At 35.2% G+C, this 21,748-nt stretch overlaps 1 protein-coding gene across 1 annotated transcript in view; it reads right to left on the reverse strand.

Annotated features, from left to right (window-relative positions):
• Window positions 1-21,748, reverse strand: part of LOC6053469 (MOXD1 homolog 2) — a 173,737-nt gene that overhangs the window by 14,552 nt on the left and 137,437 nt on the right. Inside the window, exon 4 of the mRNA XM_038250292.1 lies at window positions 2,346-2,621. Within this exon, the coding sequence (XP_038106220.1) occupies window positions 2,346-2,621 (276 nt within the window). The remainder of the gene's footprint in view (window positions 1-2,345; window positions 2,622-21,748) is intronic.

Raw genomic sequence — 21,748 nt, forward strand, 5'->3', positions numbered from 1 at the left:
GGACATAAAACCTGGTGAAAATTAAAGCCGACTGGTTTTCAATAAGGTTTTATGAAAGTCTTAATAATGGCTTGAAAACCAGATGGCAATGCCATGCCAATCGGTTTTATCGCATATGGCGAGAAACGCGTGGTCTGATGGAATATGATTGACCGCCATCTTGGCAGAAAAAAAATGAAAATAAGCATAATTTTGATTAAAATTCGATGAAAACACACAATTATGATAAATTTCTGACATCGTTAGCATAGCCACAGAAGATCAAAAATATTTTAAACATTTCTGCAAAAAAAATGTAAACAAAAAAATTTCAATCAAAATTGTGATTGCAGAAGAAATATTTTTGATGAAGCGAGTTGATTTTTTGGCTCTATCTCTGCCACATTTATGGATAAAATTTCAACCGTAGCTGAATTTGAGCCACCGATAGCGAAGAATAAGCTTTGAACATATTTTGATTTCTTCCAATATCTATCATATCATTATCGCAATTTTTAACAACCATTTCCATTATTTCATTTGGTAAGATGAAGACTTTTTTTGCTAGAATAGAATCTGTTTGTCATAAGACGCATTAAGACGTAAGAAATGTCAACTTTCCCTTATACCTATCAAGGTTTTAACAAAGGTTTTATCAAGGTTATAAGGATATTGTTAGGATTCAGTTGCAAAGCCTTAAACTGCTATGTGGGTTTAATAAATAGGTCCCAACAACCTTTTGCGGAAGTCCTTTTTGATTTTAAGTGGGGTTTATCGAGGTTCTGGGGAGTTTGTTACGACTATGTGGTTTTAATGTTGGTTTTGGCTGATAAGTTTTCTAGCGGTTGTGACAGCTTTGATGAAGCCTAAAATGCTACTTGGGAAATGATACAAAAACTCACAAACTTTTTTGAAATGATGTTTTGAATTTTTTGTCATTTTCAAAAAAAAACTTTAATAAAGCAAAAAATTTAGCCTTATTTAATACCCATATTGACAATTTTAGAAATTTGAGTGCTTTCAAAAAAATACGGTATTTTGCTCAGATAAGTAATTAAAAAAACAAATTCTATTGAAGTGAAAAAGCATACCAAATTTAGCTTCTTTTGATATTATTTTTTTATTATATATTTTGCCTATTAAGAAAATTTTAGCGTTTTTTTTATATTTTTGTTTTTTTTTTTTTATTTTAAATAATGTTTTGATTTTATGGAACTGATTCTTTTCTTTTAATTTTCCAAAAAAAAACTCATATAAAGTGAAAAGGCGTACAAAATTTCGCTTCGTTTGAAACTCATATCGCAAAATTTGAAAATGTGATTTTTAAAAGCTCAAATAAAGTGAAGGAGCATATAAAATTTCGCTTCGTTTGATACCCACAATGCAAATTATGAAAACTTTAGTACTTTCAAAAAAAAACACGGTATTTTATATAAAATTTTTAGTATTTTTATTTTGAAACTTACTACGTTTAATTAAATTTATAGTTAGTGAAAGTATCGAAAATTTTACTTGATTTGATTAAATAAAGTTGATTTAAGAAAGATTTTAAAAATGAGTTAGCGTCCGATATTGGCGATAAGAGAATCGCCGAAAAAATCACCGAAATTACGATAACGATAACCATTATCGTTATCGTTAGACACGACGATAATGTTATCGATTAACAAACTTAGTGGAAGTTTAACCGTCAATAAATTCCAAAAAATGCACATCACTCTAAAATGCTTTGAATTTAGCTCAATTTTACGAAGTATTGCACCAAAATGAAATAAAATATCAATGCCTCTGAGCTTTCTTATGGAAAACCAGCAGGCTTAGGACAAGATAGCATTGAAGCATCGATATGTCGATTGTACCCTTCTCGAACACAGAAAAAAGTTTCATTTTGGAAGATTGAAAATTTGGTTGGTTTAATATACCCCCTTTTTCAGTAATTTCATCTTGAAAAAATGTGAAACTCATGAAAGTTTTACCAGTTGGTGCAAAATTAAAACTTTTTTTCCATAAAATCTATAAACATGCCCATTTTAATCATTTTTATCTAAATCAGATGTTTCTCGAAGTTCTATAAGTTTTTTAAGCAATCATCGACCTACTGGTTGACAATCATTAAAAGTATTTAAGACCCATTACTAAGCAATCGAATCCAGAGGGGAAACGAACACCAGTTGTGTTGGTCTGAGCCGGTATTTTAAATCCGATCTACCACTTACGACGATTTTTATACCTTTCCAAGGAATAGGAAAATAATTATTAAATAATATGAAAATAATTTATAAATTTTATTCAATGTTTGCTCCTAAATGTTAACTTGTCATTCAATAAAAAAAACACAATTCATTTATAGCACTAAAACTACTCACCCTCACGAGGTGATGCTTCTGGTGGAAGTCGTCCAGCTTGAAGATCTTGCACCAGTACAGACTCTCGTCGCTCTCGGGCAGCTCGACGTCCTCGTTGCGCAGCTCCAGGATGCCCAGGCTGGCCGAGTTGGGCAGCGCGTGCTGGGTGCGCTGCGTCAGAAACACCGACCGTGACCCCTTGAACGCCTCCAGCGGCCCCGGCAGCGTGCCCGGCAGGGTTGACCCCTTGGCCGGCTTTTCGCGCGAGTACATAAATATCACCCGCATGGTGTCGTTCTGTGAAAAAAAAGGGAGACAAGAAAAAATAACGATGAGTGGAGGCAAACATACAAAATCTGTTAAGAAGATTAAATTTTTGCCACTGCTCGCAGGAATCGATACAATTTGGCGCGGAAAACCGTTCAATAATTCATGCATGTGATTGAAAATTGTACCAGCAGCCCTGCCAGCACAGTTCGTGGGGGAAAAGGGACGCGCGCACTTTTCGGTTTCATTCAAAACTACCACGCGCGAATAATTACCGCTGGGCCGCGGAAAATGAAAATGAATTAAATCGGCTTTAAAATGCAACATTATAGGGGGCAGGGTGGGTTGTGCTATTTTGGCGATGTGACAGCTGTGCCTTTTTTAAATTATTGCTGAGCAAAATGATTTAATGCAAATTTATGCACTATACTTTTAAAGACAACATAACTGTAAACATAAATTGTTCAGATTTGAACTGAAACATAAATTTAATTTAATTTTTTCAAATAAAAAAACGCTGTTTGAAAAATAATGGTAACATAACATTTTTTTCAGTGAAGTTTCACTTTTTCAATCTTAATTTAGGTAATATTGAGTTAAAAAGGGGAAATATTTAATCATAAAATTTTACAACTTCCAAATTTACACATTTTTTTGCGTTTAAAATTTTAGAAAATCTAAGAGATCCCCCAGGCTATGTTTTTCAAGTTTAACTGATCGATTGTTTGTACCGTAAACTGGGGTGACTTTGATAGCCCGAGGTGACATTGATAGAAATTTGATTTGGCCACTAATTTTGATACATCCAATGTAACAGTCATATTTTTGCATATATGTTCGATAATAAGCTATCCCTTAATGTTTGCATACTCAAAATTCTCAAAAATGATATTAATTTGACGGGCATTTGAAAAACCTATCAAAGTCACCCCGGGCTATCAAAGTCACCCCAATTTACGGTAGTTAAGTTTCAATGTTTGCAAAGAATGAAATTTATGAAAAACGTTTAAAGTGTTATCCAATAAATGTTATCTTTGAAACCATTAGGGCCGTTGCAAATAATTTTCTAAGTTTATGCCTCCCCATTATTTATTTTAAAACGCTTTTTTTAATTCAAATTTTATTTTTTGAAACCACCCCCCGGCCAAAATCGGTTTAGCCAGTTCTGAGATAATCGTGTGGAAAAAAAATCATGTCTACACACATCCCCACAGACATTTGTTCAGAATTTGGTTCTGAGTGGATAGGTATACGTGAAGGTATATCTGAGAGGTGTATTTAAGATGTTCATTTTTCGAGTGATTTTATAGCCTTACCTCAGTGAGGTGAGGAAGGAAAAAATCAAAGTATATACGTAATTTTAAAGCATAATTTTTATTCATTCATCTGGTTAAAATTGTCGCTCTATGAAAAAGGTTTGTTAAGTTTGTTGGAATATTTTTTCTGAATAACCTTTTTTTCATATTTTTTTCTAAAGATTTTTTTATTCTGGAAAGTTTTGATCATAATAAACAACTTTGCTGAAGACATTCATTTCACCTAGGAATATGAAGAAATTTCAAATAATGTTATATTTCCCCTCAAAATACTAAATCTAAATTCTCATTTTTTTATGAAATTGCACCCATAAGTCGCTATTAAAAATTTTGCAGTTTAGTTAAGTATTTCAAAAGTTATGCTAAAAAAACGATTTTAACAAAAGTCCGGAAGATTGTAAAAAGGGTGGTTTTTGAAAGAAAACCCGTCATGCTATACATTTTCAGAAAGGTATTTAAAAGACCTTTTCAACGCGTCCAAGACATTGAAGATCTGACAAATCTATCAAAAGTTATAAGCACTTAAGTGTTAGTTATACGCTTTTTGGATGCCGGATCTCAGATATGTTGATGAAAATGTTGTCCAGATCCTCATGCGACCTATCGTTGGATAGGTATTCAAAAGAGCTTTCCAATGCGTCCAAAACATTGAAAATCTGACATCCCTATCAAAAGTTATAAGCACTTAAGTGTTATTTACGCACTTTTGCATTTTGGATAGCAATCTTTAAATGTGAGGAAGGTGCCAACCACCTAAGGATGGATTAAGTAACGTTTTTTATTTAAAAAAAATCGAATGAGAATACGGGCTGCATTGTTTAAATTAATTTTTAAGTTGCATGTTTAAGTGTAATTGAAACAGAATTAGAAATATATTGTCTAAATGTAACAGTTTTTTTTTTTTTTTTTTGAGAACAAATGATTCATGCTACAAAATTGCTGTAATATTTTTTTTAGCTGATTTTGAACTGTTTATTTATTTAACCTCAAGTTCATACACAATCTACAAAAAGTATTTGACATTATTGATTCCAACATTTTGCTGTTAATATGAGAGAAATTTCAATTTTGTCGCGCTATCTTGACAAACCCCGAAAATTTCAGTGTCGCACTTACTTACTAACCCAAGTGATTTCAGGTCAGAACGCGTTTGACACACGTAGATGCCCAACTAGCGTAAACATTTGTAACTAGAACTCGGGACTTCAGCTAACAAATTCAACCAAACTTCAGAAAAATGCACTGAATGGTCAGAAACACGTGTTTGCTATTATTTACATTGTGTGCTCTTTTTTGTTTATTCAAGGTCAAAAATTTAAACGCGTTAAAAAGTAGAGTGCGAGAAGTTTGCTTGAGAGCGTCAAATTTTGAATTGTTAGAGCATAGAAATACATTTGAGCCACACAATAAAAAATGTGGTAATATTAAATTCTATTAAATCTTTAAAAATGTAAATTAACATTTATTTTGTGTGAATCCGAAAAACGAAGTAGACTTTATAGCTGTCGGTCACTATTGCTAGTACCAACCACTAATGTCTTCCTTTTAATCTACAAGGACTTCGCCGCCCTGCGCTCCTGAGTGTATGAGAGTAAGGCACGGAGCGACGGCGCCGAATACCCATATTTACACAAAGAATATTAGACCGCCCGCCGCGGATTCGAACCGGCGACCTCTGGATTGTGAGCAAAGATGTCAGAGTATTTTATGGGAGATCTGTATTAAATTAAAAATAAATCTGTATTTTATCTGTATCATGTCAAATTCGAAGACACTTTTAAAATTTTAACAACAGAGCTTTTAAATGATATTAAAGCATAATTGAATTACTAAATTGATGATTTTTTTAAAATAAAATTAATTTAAAAAAAATCTGTACACAGATTAATGTGATTTTTGGGATAAAAAAATCTGTTAAAATACAGATTTATCTGTTTATTGGCTGATTGTGATTCCACTTTTTTAAATAAACTGAGGAATAATTTCAACTAAATAAGACTAAAAAATTGGGATGCCGCTTAAAACTATTTTTTAATATGTTTAAAAAATATATATAAACATTGAAAACAACTAACCGCCCCTAAACCAACATTTCACTTGCACTTAACGATTTCAAAATGTGCCGAGCCAAAACCGATCGGAAGCTGACAAAGTTTTGCTCGATCGAACCAACACCGGAAAAGCGCAGAAAAAACAACAGGAAAATGGCGAGCCTCCCGGAACAAAACAAAAAAAAAAGGAACGAGATTATTGTGCAAAATTTCAAATATGTGTCTGCTCGCGACGTATTTATATGTTAGCTCGCGTGTGTATGAGTGTGTGGTAATAATGGAATTATGAAGCATGAAATTTTATCTGTTTCGTTCCATGGTTTATCAATAACCGTTTTCTGTTAGAGAGGCCGTGTGAGTGAATGTTCGCAAAATTTAATATCGAATCGGCGGGAATTAATAACGATTCGATGCGCTTTGAAACGGTGTGTGTATGTGTGTGTGTGCGGTGCATCGATAATCGATAAATCCGGAAGGAAGCTTTGAGGGAGGGTGGCTTTTTGGTCAAATTGTTGGGAATCACTTTCAATTGGATTAGAATTGGGGGGAGGGTAAAACCGCATCACGTGAGGGTGAGTTGGTGAGGTGGTGGCTCAATATTTTAGGAATCAATGAACAATCGACCGTGATAGCACTAATGGGAGCGCGCAATAAAAGTGTAATTTAAAGCTGGGGTGATTGTTCGGAATTGGTTGTGCGATGAAATATTCAATTGGAAACATTCAATTTCTAAAGTGTTTTGGCAGAACGGAGAATCTTAAAAGCTATAAGGATTACATAATTTTCCAAATTTCACCTTTTAAGATAATTTATTTTAAGCAGTAATTATTAAAAGAATGACAAGTATAAATATTCACAAAACTGTATCCAACTTGATAACAAATAATTTCCCAAAAAATTGTTCTAAAATAACCCAAAAATTAGATCACACAATGCTGGCACTGGTTCCCAAAACTTGTCCATAGAACAAGCAACCTCCGGGGCAATTTCCCAAAATGTTGCGTCCAAAACTGGCCACCACCAACAGGCAAACAAAAGCTGAGTCACTCTTGTATTCAACCCGTTTGACGACGACGGAGCTCCGCAATGTGTCACGTCACGACGATGACCCCCCGGGCAGTGCTGGCTGGTGGGGGGACGGAGTCACAGGACAACGATGAATTTATCGGAAGCGCTATCAAGAGGTGACATCGATAGGCAAATAGCGCAGGAGGACCCTCTTGGGCTACCGCCGACCCCAAATTGACACGATGTCCACGGAGCACTTTGAACGGCTTGCGGGTAAATTTGGGGGAGGGGGGGGGACTGTCGGATGGAGTGACTTTGAACTTAGTCTCAAGTTTAAAAAAAAAAATTTGAATACCTCAATATTCAAATCGAAATTTGAAGTTCTATGAAGACCTTTTTTAAACCAAAATTCCCCCTGATAACGGTAATCAACGCCGAAATTTCAACAAAAAAGCAGGTCAGAGGACAGAATCGACTTTGTTTCGTCCAAAAACGAGCCGTCGGCGTCGTCGTCTAGTCCGTGCCAAGCGGCGGCGGCGGGGCCAAACTGTGCCACTGGAACTTTTCCGGTGTAGGTCATCATCGTCCCGGTGGCCGGCGTCGTCGTCAGTTGGCTCGACTTTCGAACGGGGATTAGTTTCGACGGGGGGTGGAGGTGAAGGATATTTGAAACGCGAACTAATATTGGATAAGTTGAGTTTGTTCTTCGGGGGGAGGGGGTCGCGGTCGAGGGGACAAAGGGTTAAGAGAGCATCCCGGACGGAAGTTTGGTCTGATTTATAGAGATAGTTTACAAACGATTAAATTTGAATTTGCGAAGCCAAGAAGATCGGGACCTCCGGTGAGGATGATGACGGTGAAGGCTGGCGCCGGATGGTCATAAATCTCGGAACCTTCCTGTTTTGGGGGATGACCTGAACCGTGATGACGAGACGACCGGTTGACCGACGGTGACTGCACGATGATGATGGCGGTGATTGGGTTGTTTGTGCTTGGAGAAACTTGTTGTGACGCCATTTCCAACCTCACAATTACTGTCATATTTTATCAATTTTGTACCACCAAAAACGAAAAATACAGCGCAGAAAAGAAGACTCCTCCACAAAACAAATGCCACCCCCCCTTAAAATTCAAATTTTACTCGCCAAAAATTTCGAACAACTAATTTTGCCGTGTAGTCCCCCACACCTCCCCCTGACTTTCGGCGAGTCTCTCAACCCACAATCTAGCAAAACTACTGCAAATGAGTCCAATTTTCGACGGTGTTAAAGTTCAATTGCTCTAGCGCGCCACCAAACCGCCAGAGTCAAACTGTAGAAACAACACAAAACAGAAAACCCATTTCGTGGGTCGCATTAACTGCGGAGCAGGCTCTGCGGAAAAGAGGAGGTGGTGGGGATGATCAAAACAGAGAAGTTTTCTTGAAATGTGGTTATTTTTCTTCGTTGATTTGGTTACAATTGTTATTTTACTAGCTTCTTTTTAGAAAAAAATACAGTTTAAAATATGAAACCCAAAATCAAGCTATTTTTTGGGTAAATGAAAATTTATTTCTGAGCATGATAAGGAGCAAATCTAAATTACATTTTTCAAACAAAAAGACAGTGCGCCATGGGTTTCCTACGTAGAAAGGTATTTTGGGAAATTAAACGAGAAATATTCTCAGAGGTTTAACAAAATTGAGATATCTGCTCAGGAATAATCAGTGAAAATTAACGTTAAAAGAATTTGGCTCATTTTTGGATTTTTTTTTTCTTAACTTATTTTTATTAGGTCCTTTTAGGTGCTGTTGGGACCGAGGATCAGTAAAACAATATATATATATAAAAACTCCTTAAATTCCATACTTGGAGATCATGTAACTGACGAGGGTTACTTGGTCCAAGCGGGTCTTGCAGGTCTTGAACCTGCCGATGTACTCGGAGAAAATCCCCCACAGCTCAGCCGAACTGTAGAGCACCTCTCCGGCTTCCTTCTCCGTGGCTCCATCGTCTCGGGGGCCACCTTGGCTGCTTCCTGCGGGACGAGGGCGATCCTTGGATTTTCCGTCCGGAACTGCACCCGGCAGCGGAGGAACTCCGCCGGCGTAAACGCCGGAACTGCTGGACTCTGCTTCTCCGCCTTCCTTGCCGGCGGTTTCGGTTTCGACGCCTGCTGGCGCCTCCGGATGAAGTCCGCACGCTTGGGGCAGCTGCGGTCCGTGGCTTCGTGGGCTCCAGAGCAGTTGGCACACCGCTTCGGCTCGGCTTCTTGGACTTTGCACTCGTCCGTCTTGTGGGGACCCCCACAGTTGTTGCACCTGCCTTTCAGGTGACAGTTCCTGGTTCCATGACCCAGCTGCAAGCAGTTCCTGCACTGGGTCACGTTCGGTCGCTTGTTCCGGTAGGCCTCCCACCGGATGATAGTGCTTGCCAAAACTTTCATTGCAGAGAGCTTCTTCAGATTGGTGTATCCCTTGGGGAAGACCACAATGTACGGAGTTTCGTCCACGGTGGACTTTTCCTTCCGCTTGATGATATGCACCTCCAGCGCTTCCAGCTTGAGATCCCTCTTCAGAAGGTACTTGACCTCGGCCGGTTTCAGTTCATCAGGAAAACCACGAAGAACCACCCGATGATTTCGTTCGCTCTGCCGATCGTGGGTGTAGAATTCCACTTTCTTCTTCTTGAGTAGCTCTTGTAACTTGTCAAAATCTTTGACAGAGAAGCAGGTCACCTTGGTTCCAAATCGGGTTAGTTTGTAAATCGGTTTGAAACCTAATTTACAACTTTCTAATCGCCACGAGCTTGTAAAAATCCGTGGTGTTCTTCACCACCAAAGGTGGTTGCTTTTGTTTACCTGCCGACTGGCCGACTCCTCCTGCTGGGCTGGCATTGTTGTTGTTTTTGTTATCCGCTAGCGGGCTGAACTTGTTGTTGTTGAGCAGGGTCTTCTCAACTTTTTCTCCTTCGATGCCGATTCCAGCGACCTCACTGGACTTCTTCCGCTTCCGATTCCCGCGACGGGATGAAACACGAGCAAAACACGTCTTAACTTGTCGCTGGCTGGCGACTGAGTGATTTTTGGAATTGATTCGATCATAATATGTTTAAATAACTTCTTGAATTTAGTGCAATTCAAAAAACTCTTTAACAGAATTTATATTCTTAAAATTATTGCATAAAATTTGAAGCAAACCAATACTGTCGACAGCTTATTATTATTTAATAGATATTGTTTGTAATTGAAATTCGATTTTTTTTTATTTTTGTATTTGTTTTTAAGTGTATCTTTGCGGTGCAAAAGTGCAAAATACCGTTTTAAGCATAAAAGTGTAAAAATCAAAGTTAATACATATTAAGAAGAACTACGTAGATTTTTAAAATGATAATCTATAGTTATCGTTGTTTCGATAATTTTATCGGTGATAATCTTATATCATATCATGTTAAATTTTCAATTCTTTTACTAAGAATTTAATTAACCAACATTTATTTTTTCTCAAAAAAAAAGTTTTGCGGTGCTATAGATTGGAATTTCATAAAAATTCAAAATATTTTCCATCTAGCCCAAACATGCTAAATATGATTACCAATACATAAAAATTAGTTATAGATTGTTTTCAGTTAATTTGACTTCTATGTTCATTAAAAAAAAAATTGAGTAGTGTGGTGCCTGTGTGGACGCGCAGTCCTGTTTTTCGTGTTATTTTCCATCTCTTTTGTGTCGCTATTTGTGTACATGGGGTGATTGGATTTCTTCTGATTCGTGTTGTTTTCATCTCTTTTGTGTCGTTGTTTGTGTGCATGGGTTGATTGGTCTTCTTCTTCTTCTTTTTTCTTTATTTATAGTTCGCGCGTTCGTTGGCCAATGAGTTTATTTTTGTCCTCTTTACATAGTTTTCGATAGAAACGATCCGAATTTTTTTTTTCGAGACAAGCAAGTCGTATTGCTGGATTAAGTCCTTTCTATATCATCGATGATCGGAAGGCACGCCGACGAATATGTTTTAAGGCTTATGATATAAAATCATTTTAATGAATAAAGCCCTTCTTACATCACCGTTGATCGGAAGGCACGCCGACGAAGAATTTCTGGAGGATCGCGGTCGAATTAATACTATATTTAAAATTCTAGATAGCTATCTTTCGGATTCGATTGTGAGTAGCGGGACTTCGCGGTTACTATGCAACGTATTTTTTGGAGTCTTTTTATATTTTAAATTTATAAGTCCTTCTTTTATCATCGTTGATAGGAAGGCACGCCGCCGGTTAAGTTCGTTTAAGTTATTGTTATAATTTCATTACAATCGGTTACGTGGTGTCCTGTTTTCTTTTCGTTTATATTCGTTGATCGTAATAATTTATTCCAACTGGCAGCTTTAGTATTAACTCATCTACTATTTTTGACATTTGCTCGCGTTATCTTAATTGTACCAACAGTAAAAATATACTGATAAGTCCAGCCCATAGCACTACCGCTCGGTTGGCACGCGTTCGATTAAAACAAACTTTTTAAATAATCAATTATTTATCTTTCCGCAGCCGGCTGCCTAAGATTTAAAATTTTCAACCGATAAACAAAATGCTCATGGTCACATCACTGCCACTCGTGAATCCTGACCTCATACCCATCTACTAACCCCCTCAAAACTCATGTGATACTTTGTCGGAGAAGCAGTCGATTGGGCGGTCTCTATCACTCAAGTATCGGACTAACATTCCCATCCACTTCCCCGTGACCCTACCACTGGTCGTGGCCGGCGCCGGTATTGATCAGCATGATAGGGGCCTTTGAGAAGTTGCGAAGCGAGGAAAGATAGCACCCACTTATCTTCCACGGCTCGTGGATGTAACTTCTGGAGGTCCTGGTCAATAACGGAGTAGCAACTGCGGGTGGGCACCTATGCTTATGCTTATGCTTATGCTTATGTTCATTAAAATTTTGATGTTTTTTGAAAACGTATTTTATTTGCCCCCTGATTTTTCAGACCAATTTTGGAAGGCCCCCAACCCCTAATAAATTTTGGAAAATATTTGCAACGGCCTAAACTTTTTTATAGTTTTTTTTTTGTAAAATACTCAAATTTTCAAAAAAATACCGTAAAAAAATAAAGGCCACTGTGTCAACATTTAAATGAAAAAAGTGTTTTGAAATGCATTATACACCTGTCCAGTTGTTTTGCAATAATTGATTTCTAAAAATTTTAAGTACTGATGAAAATTTTATTCTTGCTAGAAAAAAAAGTTTTTGCGGTGCTGTACATTGCAATTTCATAAAAGTAAAAAATATTTTTAAACGGGTCCAAACATGTTAAATATGATCATCAATGCAGAAAAAGGCATTTTAGATTGTTCTCAGTTGGTTAGACTTCTATTTCCATTGAAATTTTGATATTTTTTTGAAAAAATATTTTTTTGCCTCCTGATTTTTCGGACCAATTTTGAAGAGGGGGGGGGGGGGCGAAATAAACTTTGAAAAATATTTGCAACGGCCTAACTAAAATTTTACAACATACCGTTTTTCGAAAACACTCAAATTTTCAAAATTTGCAACGATGCGAAAATTAAATGCTTTTCCACTATTTATTTTTATTTTTTAATACTGATTTTTACAAAATATCGTAATTTTTGAAAATACTCAAAATTAACAAATTTGCAAAATGGGTATTAAATGAAACAAAATTGTGTATGCCTTTTTACTTCATCAGCCCACCGGCAGTCGCGTACTTAGAGTTTTATTGTTAAAAGATTAACATTTCAAAATATCGTATTTTTTCGAAAGAACTCCAATTTTCAGAATTTACAATATGGGTATTGAAAGAAGTGACATTTGTTTTGCACATTCATTAGATTAGAGTTTTTTTTGGAATATACTTAACATTTAAAAAAATACCGTCTTTTTTCAAAAGAACTTAAATTTTAATAATTTGCAATATATTTTTGCTGAAATACTTGCATTTTCACAAAAATACACATTTTCGAAAATACTCATATTTTGAAACGAGAATCAAAACTTTGCAAATAAAAAAAAATATTATTTTCAAAAATACGGTATCTTGTGAAAATTCCAGTATGTTCAAAAAAACTTTAATCAATTCTAAAAGCACACAAAATTCATGTAGTGTGATACCCGTATTGAAAATTTGGAAAATTTGAGTACTTTGAAAAAATACGGTATATACGTTGGAAATTGTAGTATTTTCCATAAAAAAAAAACTCAATTAGGTAAAAAGGTAAACAAAATACAATCTTTGGAAAAAATGGTATTTTGTGAACAATTATGAGTAATTAGGGGGGGGGGGGGATTGACGCTCCATACAAAAAAAAAATATTTGTATGGAAATTTTCCACGATGAGGGGGAGGGCGGATGCATATTTCCAAAAAAAGGTGACCATGTGGTTTGTTTACGGTCCTTTAGAAACTTACTACATTTTCAAAAAAAAAATCATATTGAAAGCATTGAAAATTTAACATGATAAGATAGAGTTCAGTCGAAAAGAAAGATTTTAAAAATAAGTTAGCGTCCATAGAATTTTCGATCGATTCAAAGAATATTTACTTATTGTTTCTGAATATTTTGAACATTATTTTGCTAATTTTATTTTTATCTTCAACTAAAGTAATTTAATAGTCAAATAGTTCAATCTGTATTGAATAAAAAAAAAAATGGAATAACAAGCCTTGGTCTCATAATTTTAAGTGTTTTAAAATGCATTTTACACCAGTTCAGTTTTTTTGCAGTCATTAGTTTTCAAAAAAATATGGTTTGATTTAAAATGCAGGAAAATGTATTTTAAATTGATTTCATTGATTTTTTTGAAAAAACAATTTTTGGCTCCTGACTTTTGGGCCAATTTTGAAGTGGTGGGGCGGGGTGACAAAAAATTTCAAAAATATTTGTAGCAGCCAAAATCACTCTGTAAAATAAATTGAGGCTTGATGCGGCCATTAAAAATGCTGTTAAAAATAACCATTTATTAATCATTCACATGTACCTTTAATGTTATTTATAGTAAATGTGGTTATTTTTAATCTAATTCTTGGACATTTCTACATAAGAAAAGTGGATTTTGATTTTCGACAAGGTTTTATTGGGAATTCACATGTCAAACTGGTTTTTTAGATTGTTGTTTAAATCCTTGTATGTTTTCACGTCAGAAAAGAGCTTTAATTTTTATCCTAAAACAAAACGGTTAAATGTAAATTTAGCTAATTTCTTTTTTTAAATTCACAAAAAAAGCATTCAAAAAGAAGCAATCGTGTTCAACAAATGAACATTGCTTTTCCAATCCAACTTAAACATCCCTAAGAGTCAAAAATGTTCGCCTGCATCAGAGAAGTGTGTGGCAGGAGGACATTTCAACTCATTTCGGGACGCGAGGGTTCCGAGGCGGGAGAAGTCGTCGCATTAATAATCACGAGAGTTAAAATAACTTTTCCAATTAGTTTCGAAACAATGCCAGAATCTGGTGGGGGAGCAGGGGGAATGGAAAACCCGACAGTGACAATGATGGCGTCTTTTTGTGCCCACGCGCGCTTTCCTCCGGGGATAAGCATGGGGTGGTTGGGTTTCTGAGGGAGAGGGGTGGGAGTGGAGAAAAGCACTTTTCCGCTGGAGGAGGGATGGAATTACACAGAATACACATTAAAATCTGATGATGCTTTATTTATTGTGTAATTAATTTGTACCACTTTCGGGGGGCGAAGGCTCGGGACCGAAAAAAGAGAGCAGGAAGTTGCGGGTGAGAGAGTTTTCCCAGCGGAATCTTGGGTGTTGGTTTTTAGTGGAAAAGGTGGGCTGGTGGCAACAAAATGTGACCATCCGTGGTGGCCTTTGGGCACATTTTTGGGCCTCTTTTGGGAGTGGAAAAGGTTACGCGTTGGATCAACAGTCGTTTTGTTGAAATTTGTGGAACCGGATTTCGGGTTAAATTGTACTTTTGTCTAGCCATTAGTGACGATTTATTTGGGGCACGATTTAAAGTTGGCAAATTTCATTTGAACAGTCAGATGTGGAAGAGATTAGCATTTTGTTTATTTCCAGGTTGGAATACGTCTTTTTGCATCATCACACAAGATAAGCCAACTCCTCGTAACACACATAATAAACAGCTTTGGCGAAATTGGCAATTCCCTCCAAGAGAATCAACTCAGTTTCGGACAATTCCAATTCCCCCGTATCGGAACACCATTTGGCCAACTTTACCCAAACCACAAATTCAATTTCGGCCAGGGAAATTCAATCATAATCCCCCGGCCAAAGCAACATTGTGGCAAATTCTGCACAAAAAAAAAGAAATCCTCCAGCTTAAATTCCATTAACTTCCCCCACACACACACACACAACAGAGGACTACCACCCCCTCAACCAACACAAAAAAAAACTAAGGGATTACCTCTCGGCCAAAAATTTGCGCACAAAGTCAGCAAATGTATTCCAAAAACGGAAAAATTGTGCGGGAGAGAAAGTGAGGTGTAGCATTTCCCAGATTTAATTGAGATAAGAAACCTTGACGGAAAGCTGCTGGCTGCTGCTGTTGCCATCGGGTTTCGAGGTGTGGGTGTAAAATTGGAGGGGTGTTGTCTGCAAGGCTTTCACTGTAATCCTGTTTTCTAATTGGGAATTGAGTTATGGAAAAGAGAGAGCCCCGGTGACTTTTTGCTTAAGGAGATTTCCGGCATTTTGAGGGTGGTCCGAGTGGAGTGGATTAAGGGAGAAGAAAGTTGGGAAAGCAGCTTTGGTTGCGGGAGGAATGGTCAAAAGTTCTGACTAAAACCAATTAAGTGGAAAATACTTAATCGTGAATGACATTATTTTCATGACCAATTTGGATAAGGATCGGTACAAGTCTATAATTTAAATGTTTTCCTAAATGTAATGGAACTTTTACCAAGTTCTAACTGGTTTTTGTGTTTCATTTTAAAATAGGCAATTTTAAAGAAAATGAAAATTGCAATTGAAAAAATATAATTATTTTCATTGGCATTGTAATATTTTATAGATTATCGATGTTTTTAATGGATTTTATCTCTTTCAATTCTTTAAAAGTGTATCATAATGACATATAAAACTGAGTGTATTGATTGAAAAATGCAAGTAAATTTTTTTTTCAATAAAAACCGGTTTAAAAAAGAAGGTTTATAAAAAATGATTAAATTTACGCTCATACATTGAGCAGATAAATAACCTGACAATTATTTACTAGCTTTGCATTTAGTATAAACATTAAATTTTATGAGAATGAATAGAAAAAAGTAACTTTTTCAAAACTTTTTTTTTTGTAAAATCACGATAACTCGTGATGTTTATAAGCAAACCCCTTATGTCTATACATCAAATTTTTTGTGATTGTCTGCTCTACAACTATGTGGAACATTGTTACACTCTAAAAAATAACCCTGCAAAGTTAGAAAAAACACGAAATTTTAAAATGACAAATTTTGTTCTAAATGAAAAAAATACCCTTCTGAGTCAGTATAGATTCGAAAAGAACATTAAATTTCCCATAAAACGACATGTTCCAAATTTTTTTACAGTCGAGTAACGGAAAATGGGAGAATTTTTAAAACGTTTTTAGTGTTTTTTTCGATGAAAAATGCGTTTTTTCGGAATTCTGAGTACGCCATCAAATCGGGCGTCTAATTTTACATTAAAGTCCCTTTGAAGGGGTTGTACCGCCCCTCCGTCACGAGATATCAAAAAACGGACCTCGGATTCGTGATCAGGAAAAAAAAGTTACCCCTTAGGACAAAGTTTCACGCAAATCGAAGAGAGGTCGGGGCAAATGCTGTGTGAGTTGGCGGAGAAAATTACCCATTAAAATTAGCTAGAATTTAAGAAAATCAAAATCGAAATCAAGCTTTGCCTTTCCGGTGCTTTGAACGCCTATGAAATATTTCATTGAAATGTTTCACATTTATTATTTTATTATTTTGATATTTACTACAGCGTCTGTAAAAAATGAAATAAAGGTTGATGTTTAAATTCACCAATTAACACATATTTGACTATTATTATGCGAACTTATATCAAAATAATTGATAAAACAATATGAGGTGTCTGGGTTTCAAAGCGTGCGTAAATTCAAAGCATGACGTCACACATTTTTTTAAATTGTAAGTTTTTAAACGTGAAGGTGTGTATTTACTTGTTTTGTGATTTATTATTCAAATGTAACTTTAATTAATGCCTTAAAATTTAATGACAACTAAAAATATAAATACATCAGCTCGCTGGTGTTAAATTAAACAGTTTCTAAGTTTATCTGAAAGATTTTTTTTTTGTTTACTTGACTGAAACAAAATCAGAAGTAGAAGAATTCGCATATATTCTTCGATATATCGTGAAATTCGAAACGCCACAATTTTAATACTATTTTTTTCAATAACAATAAAAGAGGCAATTTACTTCTTGATATTTTAAAGAAATTCCAAACAATATTGCCATTTTTTTTTAAGTTTCTATTAAAACAAAAGGTTTAAAAGATTATAAAATCAAACAAAAAATGTAACAAAATTATATTCTCAAAAAACGAGAGAATACAGCATTAAAAGTTACTTTAATATTTACGAAAACGAAACTATTGGCACTACGCCCCCCGGGGCATGGCCTTCCTCTAACGTGGGATTTCTGCTCCAGCGCCTCTGACGAGACAGGAGAAACCGGGACCGACGTTTTACTTCACCATCCGATAGAAGCTCAGTGGATAAGGCGGGAATCGAACCCGCGTCTCATAGCATCATCGGGATCGGCAGCCGAAGCCGCTACCCCTGCGCCACGACACCCACCACTTTAATATTTAATGATCTGTGAAAATTCAATCTCACAAAAATCGAAATAAAACAATGACATGCAAAAAATGTAGTCCAACTCGATAGCAATACCAAAACTTTCACAAAGGAAAGCAAATTCAAGGAAATCTTCAAAATTTTGCATATTTTCAAAAAAAAATGCTCAAGTTTTAAAAAATTTAAAGCTCAACATTCTCTTTAAATTGAAATGGAGTACAGCTTATTTTGAAAAGTTATTTTAAGTATAGCTCATTTTATCAATTTAAATCAAAAATATTTCAGAATTGCTCATGTTTCAAAAAATTATGAAAATTTAAAAAAAAATCAGCAGTAAAATAAGCTGTTGGAAGTTATCAAGGATGTTAGACGATAACATTATCGATAATATTATCGTCTGACGATAACGAAAATGGTTATCGCCATCACCGGGATGATATCGACAATTTATCGTTATCGTTATTTCGAATGAACGATAACTCTTTTTGTAAATCTTTCTATAATCAATTAATTCAACGATATTATTTTAAATTTTCAATTCTTTAGCTAATAATATAAGTTTTGAAAATGTAGTATATTTCAGAGTATAAATATGTAGTAAAAATTGTTCACAAAATACCGTATTTTTTCTAAAATACTAAAATTTTCATGATTTGCAATATGGGTACCATCACAAATTACTGTATTTTTTTGAAAAAACTTTAAGTTTTCAAAACATGCAATAAAGATATCAAACGAATTAAAATTGTATATGCTTTTTAATTTTTTAGAGTTTTTTTTAAGGAAACACTGATTTTTTTAAATTACAGATTTTTTTTCCGAAAATGCAAAACAATTCTAAATAAGGGTTAAATCTATGAGATTAGATTATCGCCGATAAAATTATCGAAATAACGATATCCTAATCGAGCTTCAATAATTTTAGTTTAAATTAAGTTTGAAAGAGCGTGGCAGATAATTATTGAGGATTTATATATTGTTATAGGAAAGACGAAATATCCTGCAATTGTTGTGCGGCTAACATCTCAGGTGCTTCCAAAAATGTACAGTAAACCTAGAATTTCAAAAAGAAATTCTTTCCTTTCTACGAGGTCGACAGATAAATTTTTTTTTGCAATTCCGTCGTGAAACTACTTACTTTTCCTGTCATTCTTGAACGACGAAATAGCCTACTTTTCTGTACCAAAAATAGCAGAATCGAATAGCAACACTTTTCAAAATAAATGCTGAAAAGTTCTATTTTTCAGCACTCAAATGGGTGCTGAAAAGTTGAACTTTTCAGCACTTGTTTAACACTTTTCAATTTTTTTGATTTGAACGCTTTATTGACAAAATACATGAAAGATTGATAAAAAATTTCACTAAGTGTGTGTTTTTTGGAATCGCAAAAAATGTTGTATGGAACTCGTTGCAAAACTTGATTTTTTCAGCACTCTTCGTATTTATCCAACTCAGTGAACCTCGTTGGATAAATGTACGACTCGTGCTGAAAAAAAAAAACACTTTTTGCAACTTGTTGCATAAACTACTATTATAAAAGTTGATATATCCAAATAATAAACAAATTTAAGAAATTCCCCAAAATTCATCTAGAAATCTTGAACACAGTCACATTTAGTCATGTTGTTCCACCCCTAAGCTTGCCCCCGTAATTATGCACCCACCTTGGCACCCACCCAAGTTTTTGATTTGATGTTTCAATTGTTCTGTTCGGGTTCATAATGTTGTTACATTACTGTTGCCACCATTCGGCGGAAACCTTGCTCACAATTTATTAAATTTGAATATAAATTGAAATTAACTTGCACGTTGCATCACACCCACGCAGACTCACACAAAGCGACATTCCACACACGATTCGTACAAAAGTGGAAATGTTAGAAAATTCATGAAAGCACCGCCATTAAAAGTTTCCCAAACCTGTGTGCAGCCTTCTACTTGCTACTGCTGAGCAGTTGTTGTTTGGGAAGAAGAAAACGAACCAAATTGAAACGAGTGAAAACATCATTGTCTGGAATGCCTTTCTCGCTTCTTCCCGGAATACAGAATGCCATTACAGACGCACACCCACTCACTCACAATTCGCATTTATTAATCAAATATGTTTGCAGTTATTTCATAAATTGAGCCTTTTTCTCATCTGCCTCAAACAGAGCAGAGAGAACACATGTCTCCCGTCTCGTCTCGGCGAATGTTGTCTGCAATAAAAACGAGGAACCTTCCGGGAAAGTGAATTTCTTTCACCGGGATTACATAACGAAACACACACACACACACACACAGTCTGCCCTGTCAGGGTATTTGCGAGTGTGGAATTTTCGTGGAAAACCTGCTGAATTTGAATATTGCCATTGCCGTGTGCCGTTGGGCCAGAACAGGCGGGCTGGATATGAAAGGAAAACATTGATTTTTATTTTACGAGCATTGTACCTTTAAAAGATGGAATGAATTACTTTTCGCGCTCTCTTGGAATTGCGCTTGTTCTGACGCGGTATTATTCCGAACGAAATGGGATTAGGAGCGCGTGATTGAAAATAAAAATACATACTGAATTTCTTTGAATAAAATATCTAAATTGAGATCGTTTTCATCGGAAATGCTATTCCGTATCAGCATTTTAGGGCATTTTTTCGAGAAAGACCAATCAATTCATATTTTTTTTTATTTCCTGAAATAAATTACCAAATCTGATACAATCGAATAACTAAATATTTGTACAATTAATTAAAATCACGTAGCTCTAAATAAATGTCTCATATGCAAAAACAGCAAGCTGAAAAAAAATGCATTTGAAGTTTGTCCCATACATAAGGCTACGTGTTAAGTTATCGCGAAAAAAACTGGATTTCCTCCTGATTTCTAGAACAAAGTACTGGATGTTATAGGCTCTCTTGAAAGAGCACACGATTTTGAACCAAACTGCATCAAAAACTCGAAATCGATGAAAATGCATGTGGGACCCCTGCCACCCCTGATTTTTGAACAACAATTTTCAACGTATTTTAAATACACTGCAAAAAAACTTTAAAAATACATGGATATCTTGTGAGCCAGCCTCTACGAAATTGGGCTTTTTTCTTCAATTTTGATTTCAGTATTTTTTATTCCGTCTGAAACTTTTTTGGTGCCTTCGGTATGCTCAAAGAAGCCATTTTGCATCATTAGTTTGTCCACATAATTTTCCATACAAATTTGGCAGCTGTCCATACAAAAATGATCTATGAAAATTCAAAAATCTGTATCTTTTGAAGGAACTTTTTGATCGATTTGATGTCTTCGGCAAAGTTGTAAGTATGGATACGAGTACATTGGAAAAATGATACATGACAAAAAATTTGGTGATTTTTTAGTTAAAACTTTTTGTCTCTAAAACTTGTTTTGCATAAAACACTATTTTTTTCTTTTTTTGATATGTTTTAGAGGACATCAAATGCCAACTTTTCAGAAATTTCCAGGTTGTGCAAAAAATCTTTGACCGAGTTATGATTTTGTTAACCAATACTATTTTTTTACAAAAAAAAATCAAAATATTGGTCGCAAAAATTTTTCAATTTCATTTTTCGATGTAAAATCAAATTTGCAATCAAAAAGTACATCATTAAAATTTTGATAAAGTGCACCGTTTTCAAGTTAAAGCCATTTTAGGTACCGTAAAACGGGGTGACTTTGATAGCCGGGGTGACTTTGATAGGTTTGCGATTTTTCCGCAAAATGAAGAGTACAATTAAAATACGTAAGGAATGGTTTAGAAACATACTGACCGTGGTAGAGAAGTGTTCAAAGTACCTCAAGAAGAACTTTTCATAAAATTTTGACAAGTTTAAAAAGTTAGTTAACTATAGTTAAGAAAATGTTGATGAATGTCATTATTTTAAACTTCTCAAAGTGTCATGATTTTCTCAATGAACATGATTTTTAATCGGAAAACGGAATGAATTTTTGGATTCTTTGGACAATTTTCCACTAGGATAAATAATATGTGTTTTTGAAACACAATTATAAAAACTCTCTA

The sequence above is a fragment of the Culex quinquefasciatus genome, chromosome 2 (assembly GCF_015732765.1).
Source record: "Culex quinquefasciatus strain JHB chromosome 2, VPISU_Cqui_1.0_pri_paternal, whole genome shotgun sequence".
Lineage (NCBI taxonomy): Eukaryota > Metazoa > Arthropoda > Insecta > Diptera > Culicidae > Culex > Culex quinquefasciatus.